This window comes from Saccostrea cucullata, unplaced genomic scaffold (assembly GCF_032062105.1).
Source record: "Saccostrea cucullata isolate Sc308-1 unplaced genomic scaffold, CSIRO_AGI_Scuc_v1 ctg446, whole genome shotgun sequence".
Lineage (NCBI taxonomy): Eukaryota > Metazoa > Mollusca > Bivalvia > Ostreida > Ostreidae > Saccostrea > Saccostrea cuccullata.
The window spans coordinates 517,384-524,870 of record NW_026932574.1 but is presented as its reverse complement, the minus strand read 5'-3'; the positions used below and the strand labels follow the sequence as shown (position 1 = coordinate 524,870).

The 7,487-nt window shown below is 32.8% G+C and overlaps 1 protein-coding gene across 2 annotated transcripts; it reads left to right on the top strand.

The window, feature by feature from the left end:
- Positions 1-5,041: 5,041 nt before the first annotated feature.
- On the top strand, positions 5,042-7,037 carry LOC134235448 (uncharacterized). 2 transcript variants are annotated; one of them, XM_062717585.1, is made up of 4 exons: positions 5,042-5,168; positions 5,265-5,355; positions 5,865-6,017; positions 6,414-7,037. In XM_062717585.1, exons 1-4 carry the CDS (start codon positions 5,154-5,156, stop codon positions 6,680-6,682), a joined length of 528 nt encoding a protein of 175 aa, XP_062573569.1. In that variant the 5' UTR covers positions 5,042-5,153; the 3' UTR covers positions 6,683-7,037. The 2 variants fall into 2 exon arrangements, with proteins under 2 accessions (XP_062573569.1, XP_062573568.1); XM_062717584.1 differs by having other exon boundaries at positions 5,053-5,168; positions 5,247-5,355.
- The last annotated feature ends 450 nt before the right edge of the window (positions 7,038-7,487 follow it).

The window sequence follows — 7,487 nt, the reverse complement described above, 5'->3', positions numbered from 1 at the left end:
AAAAAAAAACCTTAACTGATTCGTATTTTTTTTAAATTGCCCACTTATAGTCCGTTTCTGGATTTGTATTAATCTGTATAGTAGTATGATTAGGCGCTGTGTGAGTCCCCCCCCCATATGTACATATTCCCGAGTAAAATACACATTTTGTTTTAGATCAGAGCATTGACAGCAGAAACACGAAATTGATGTATAAGTATTTATATCTATAAGTTATTCTTTTTTGCAGTGTGTAAAAAACAATATCAGAGAGAGAGAGAGAGAGAGAGAGAGAGAGAGAGAGAGAGAGAGACTCATGAAACCCCGTGTAATTGACATACATGTACATCTGTGAAAAAATATATGTACCGTAATTATATTGCATTCACAATTAATAATTCTAATGATTTTTAATTTCCAGAACTTTGGTTCGTCTTCAACTGTTCAACCCATTTACACATTCGTTCTCTGTACCTGTACGCACGAAACCCTTGTGGATCACCTCAGGGTCAATCAAATTCTCATGATTTAAGCCGATTTGAAAACTTCTTATGGTCAGTTCTGAGTTCAAGTGTGTAACACACTCTTGAAACTGACATCCAGCGAAATTCATCTTCCCGGTTTCACCACAACGCTTATAAAAACTTACGTGTATTTTGTAAATTATCCTTTTTAAGACATATATAAGATGTATTCTGTATATTATACATGTAAAATTTTAAGAAAAATTTACAATAATTTAACATAAAATAGCAAATTTCTGATGAAGTTGTTTACCAGCTAATAGGCATGTAGCAACAGGGGGTGGGGGTGGGGGTGAGAGGGCTTAGCCCCTCCCCCCCACTTTTCCCAACATTACTTTTTCTATTGAAAATGTTCATTGAAAGACAGGTTGCCAACCCCAACCCCCCATACACACAGTTTATACAACGGTAAAGTTATATAAGGGAAATGTAGTTATTGTATTGTATGCCAAGGAACTTTTACTGAAATAAGTTGTTTTTTCGACTTTGAGCAAGGTTTCTCTCTGCTTGTCAACGTTTGTAAAAATTTCTTTGGCTGCCCCCCCCCCCATTTAAAAGACGATGCTACGTAATTCGTATAGCTTTCTAAAAAGGGGGGAGGCTAACAGACCATTCATAAAATCACTTATTATCCAAAAAAAAAAATGCAAACCGTTTCCTTCTTTTAAAATTTTTAAATGTTTAAAGTTGATCGATATTTTGTTGGATTATCGTAATGCGTAGTCCGCAGAAGTTATGCTTGTGTAGAAGAGTTCTGATTTCGAGGGGAGATAACTCACTTTTTAAAATGGGGAATCGAAGCCCATTGGAAGTAGAAAAAGGTCGATAAATGTAGAACCAAACCGGAACGGATATACGAAATTCTGAATTTTTTTTTAAAGTCTGTTTGTTTTTGTTTGTTTGTTAATGCTACGTTCCCACTATCACGATTGGCGCCACGATTGGTATCGGGGACTCGAACGTGGACAAATCGTAGTGATCGTATCCAACCGAAACAAATCTTGTGTTCACTCGTGGCTATCGTGTTGATCGTGAAATTTTTTTTGTCTGTCAGAAATTTTTCTACGATTAACACGATTAGTTTAAATCATCGCATCAAATCGCATTACATCGTAACTATTTTGGCTTTCATATCGATCGGAATCGATAAACACACATCCCGCTGAGTGATTCGTTGCGATGTTTCACGTTCTGTCACTATCTGTGACACTTTGTTACTGCTTGCTGTATTTTCCCGCTCAGAGACGATTTGATACGGACGCATGAGAGTAAACGCCATTTGACACGAGTGTTAACGCTTTGTTTCGGACGATCACGCTGTATTACGAGTATTTAAGCTTGCATAAATAACGGTAAAATTGAACGCGTTTCTTTCCCCGAATGAAAAAAGAATGTCTGAGTTTTGGAAAAATATTTTTAAAGATGACTTAAAGGAAAGAGGGGGAGATCCTATATTCATCTGAACCTGTACCCGTTCGACCAGAGGCAACATCGGTGAAAAAAATAAAAAGATAAGAAAACATACTGCTGCTTTTGCTCTACTTTGACAGCAATAGTATATGACCATAGTAACACTACAAACACCACGTTCATGGCGTTGTCATCAACCTCAACTTCTACCATTATTATTGATTGTATTTGTATGTTTTGTTTACTTTTTAATAGATAAAATATAATGGACTCAGTTTTTTTATATATCTTTCGGGGTAAAGCTCAAAGCGTGTTTATCTTTTGATACTGATGACATTGCAATGAACGTGTTATTCTATTAGCGCAAGAGTGCGCGATGAACGTATTATATCGCAAGAGTACCTATTAAAACGTATCGTTTCAAATCATCGGATCGTGAAATTCGTGACAGATCGAGGTTCTTTTTCGACTAAATCTTGATAATCCTATTGGAACGTAATTCATCTTATCCGAACGTTTGTCAGATCGTCAGAGATCGCATCACATGCAATTTATCCATCGTGGCCATAACGTATAAAAGCGTAACGAAACGTATGAAAACGCACCTATACGCATCTCTTCGTATCTTGGCATAAAATTCAATAAAAACTCTGCGATCAACTACGATTGATCTATCGTGACGTTCGTAACTGACCGCACGACAGTGGGAACGTAGCATTATTCAGGAAATGGCACATGTAACATAAGATTGGCACATAGAAACATAAGATGGCACATACCGGGTAAATAAAATTAGACAATATAATATACTATTAGCTTCTTAAAACACATATTATGTGTTTTAAAAAGCTCATAGTATCAAAAAAACTAATCTTTCAGATATTGATCGCATTTTGAATAAAAGTTGAAAAGACGGATTTATCCTTAACCTACGCGTGCGGATGACGTTAGATTCTAAACAAAGAATAATTTATTTTAAACAGCCTAATACCACATGACTTCTAAAATGGCACATGCATACAACAATTATACAAATACATCAGCATACAAATACATCAGCAATTCTGAGAATCAAAATAACTTAATAACTCTCCGGTAAATTATTAATAGTTAACATGTTATTCTGCATTCAGACGAATTTAACATGATTAAGAACAAATGTTGACGGTTAGTGTATTGGGGTGCAGGAAAGGAAAATTCACCAAATCATACGTCATCGCGGTAAAATGTCAAACAAAATATCTTTCTGCAGTTCCAATAAATTTTATGTGTTATAAGTGCATCTAAACGTTGAGTTTACACTGATTTTCTTTTCTTTGAAAGCCATGAAGATACGAGAAATGATAGCATGTATCAACAAACCTGTAGGGTAGAACCTTCGCGAACCCCACGTGAATGTCGCCGAAATCCCGTTTCTTCTTCATCCAATGATTATATTAATCTCCTGACTAAATTTTTGTCAGGAAAGTTGCTTTTTAATTTCAAGCCTGATTTTTTTTGTTTTTTGTTTTTTTTTTTTCGTTTTGGTCGACTTTGTCAATGTAGCAGGCCTACCGGGCTTCCCTCTCTTACTATGCTGTTTTGTTTATGAAAACTAAACGCATGCATGTATAGCATTGAATGTGGAACCTCGAACACGTTGGAATGTATATATTTATGGACCATAAATACCGTATAAGTAGATATTTTAGCGAGGACTTAATTTTGGCATTATTAGCGAGGATGCTGAGATCGCTAAAATTACATATCGCTAAAAATTTATTGCATTTTATTTGAAATAGATTCTTTATTGAACATTGAAAATCTCTAAAATTACATATCGCTAAAAATAAAATACCAGTTTTTAAGGGCAGATCGCTAAATTTCCGTCTCGCTAAAATTTCCACTTATACGGTAATCATTAATTTAAGTGAAATAATCAGAATTATTTACTTATGAAATTTGTAATTTTCTGAAAGTTTTTAGAGATGCGCCGTATTGCCACTTTAAAACACCAAGATGCTTAAGTTACATGTACGTGCAATGTGGAAATTGTGTCATGTACAAAATACATCGTGTAACAGAAATTGAAAAGGATAATGTTTTTAAAACATTAATTGTTAACAATAAAAAATGAATATAAATTAATGAATTGAAAATCCACACGTGTATGTTTCAGATATTAAAGTCCTAAGAATATGCAAAGCGTTTTTCTCGGATAATTATTGGCACACTGAATTAAATTTTCAGCAAAATTTAATTTTCAGCAAAATATTAATGTTTATTTATCTTATTTCAGTACTTGTACATCCTAATATTTTTTTTATAATAAAATGTAGACAAAAATAATTAAAGAGTGTGCTAATGATTTTCCGAGAAAAACACTGTGTCTACGATTTTACCGGACAACCCTGTACATATGGCACCTGATCCTTCCGCTGATGTTTGTAGAAATCGGCGTTTGCTCTTTTCCTGATTTATATTTTGTGAATGGACTTTTGGGTATAATTCCTGTTCATTGTGATCATTTTTTAATTAATTTATCATTAGGACTTTAATATCATACGTACGTGAATTTTCCTTAAGGATAGATGATACAAACAAACTTTTGTCAAAAAATTTGAAAATAATGACTTGGGTCATATTTCAAAGACTAAAATGATTAACTTTCACGGCGTAGTTTTTAATTTTTTATTCCAAGTTGGACGAAAATGAAATTTAAAGTGAAAAATTTTTGTATAGAATAATAAGGATTGAGTATTGTTTCAGAAGGGTAGAATTTTGAACATCACAGAAGGTTTACAATTTCTTCATGTTCTAGAAATTTATCATTTGCAAGGAAATTAGGTCAAAAAATATATACCAATCCAGGCATCCATTTTTTGTTTGTATCCTCTGTCCTTAAGTTATATGTCAAGTAACTCAATTCATTAAATTATATTCATTTTTATCGTTAAGAATGAATGTTTTAAAAACTCACTTCTTTTGTGTTCCACAGTGTATTTTGAACATGTCTCTGCATAACTGCTGCATTGCAGGGAAGCTACGCTTCTTGGTGTTTTGACACGTTTTGTATTGACAAACTGCATATTAAGTATTCGCGGTAAGTTTGCAATGACTTAAAATAACTATTAAATAACAAGGAAGAAAAAAAGTAATAAAAATTCACCCAGTGTATGCACTTGTGCATATTCCAATCCTAGTGGAAAATACATAAACCCGTCTAAACAAGTATTCAAAGAAAACTTTCAAGGAACCAAGATGCGATTCTTAAAAGTAAGTCATTTTGAAATCTGAATAAAGATAAATTTTGATTTCTGTATACATTAGACAGTTTTAATTAACAAAATATAGACTGTATTAATTTTGCAGGTTGTTACGCTCATAATTTCCTTATTTCTTAATGTTGACGGTTGGTTGTTTTGGGGTAAAAAGGGAAACAACAATGATTGTACTAAACTAGGTATGTGATGATTCAGAAAGTATTCATTGAGAAAATTACCCATTAATCTTGATGATTATACGGACCCGTACTTGTAAGACAAATCGATTTTCGTCATAACCAATAAAATTTTAACTTGTTTAATCTTAAACTACTATTAAAAATATTCTTTTAAACGAAATTGTTTTTTTTAAATGCTAAGCTTATTACGGCAGAAGTAAAAGGAAGTTTTTCGGCAAGAAATACCCGGTAAAATATTTTTAAAAAAAAGACTTTTTTTGGTCCACCACATTTTTATATTAACATTGTGTTCAATATAAAATTGTATAAATATAATTTTTCAAAAACAGTACTGTGTATGCAATTCAAAATTTTAATTGTAGAAGTTACTAGTAATGCGTCTTCGCAAGCCAAGGTTTTTCGGTCCGTTTCGGACCGTTTCGAATTTTTCATTTTAATATTTGTTTTGAACTTTGGTGTTTTTTTATCTTCATGGATTCATCCAGAAATATAAATTTTACGACAAACAGATGGTGCTTATCCGTATTATTTTGGCACGACTGATCTCTCTTGCGTAATAATACAAAGTCTGAAAAGGGGAAAACGTAGTGCTCCTGCAAGAGGAACTTTGGATTTGTCCCACCGCTTCATAGAATACAGAGGAAACTACTATGATCTTTTATGTAAGTGCTTCCTCCTGTATTCGAAATAAATGTTTACAAAATAACATGTCTAATACTAGTAATCATTTGCCAATTGTTTCCTGGTACATGTACTATAAAATCACTTATTTCCATTGTGGCTAATTTTTTTTGCTCACAGAAAAAACACGATACTGTATTTTGAAGATTTAAAAGTTTATTGAAGGGTATTTATTATGATGAATTGAACAAAATAAGTACAGCAGGAAAATAATTGTTTTACATTATTGTTAATATATAATACTTGAAGTTAATGTATTTGATACGGTCAAAAGATAAGTATAAAACACAGTTGAAAGGCAGACTTTCTGATAAATAAATGGGATTAATTTTTATCATTTGCTTTTTACATCTCTAATTTATCTTTCCCGCCTTTAGCTAACTCCAAAGTGGCAATCTCTAAATCACGATTATGGGGAGATTCATGTAGCGGGAGTAAGGAAGCCTCCCCAGCTGGGTACAGCGAACTCAGTTCAGAGTGCATAGAAGGTTGTGCTAAAAATTACAAATGTAAGTATGGAAGTTACAACCTGTTAACCAACAACTGCCATCACCTCGCTAACCGGTTGTCTGAGGTTTTATGTAGAAGAGGTACAACCTGCCCTGCATGGTGCGAAGGAAGCTGTAACGATGCAGTGTACATTTAGTGATGCATGAAATTTTCATGTGGAATCACGTTGGGCGCCACCTTTTGGTGTTTTCAAATGCTTCATAGATAAACAATTAAATAAGAATTAATTATTTAATTAAAAAACCACTTCCATCTCCTATACTCCCGATTTGAATTGTGCCTAAAATAAAAACCTTTAATAGTGTAAATATCTATCTAAACTTTTCATATTATACAATTATGATGCACAAGTTTAATTACAACAACTTTATATTTTTAAAAATCTATATGTCTAATTTCGTGAAATTCATGCATGATAGAGAATGTGACTGCATTTAGTTGAAATCACTTGTAAAAATATATTGCTTTGTGTAATAAATTATATATTTTTATTTGAATACTTTTTTCCACTTAAGTCCAAAATGACAAAATGATTGCTGTGACAATTTCGTAAAAGGGGCAAGAACACAGACCTCTGGAAATTCAAGAGGTTGAATGGATCAAGTGTATAGAATAAGTAGGCATCACTTGCTATAAGCGGAAACACTCACCATGAGCCATATGTATTGATCACGTAACTGGAACATATCTTGATGAAATTTAGTACGAATAAATAAAGGCATAACATACATTTAACTCATTGCATATTGGAATAAAATATGCTGTAAAATTTTGTTCAGCAGGAAGTTTTAATTTCTGAATAAAACTCACATGTGAATTTTTAATGCCCCAATAATAAAGGATAATACATAACATGTTGTAAATACAATTGTTCTGGAACAAATTTCTTTAATCGTACGTATAAGGAAGGTTTCAATTTTTTATTTCCCCTGCTATTGTAA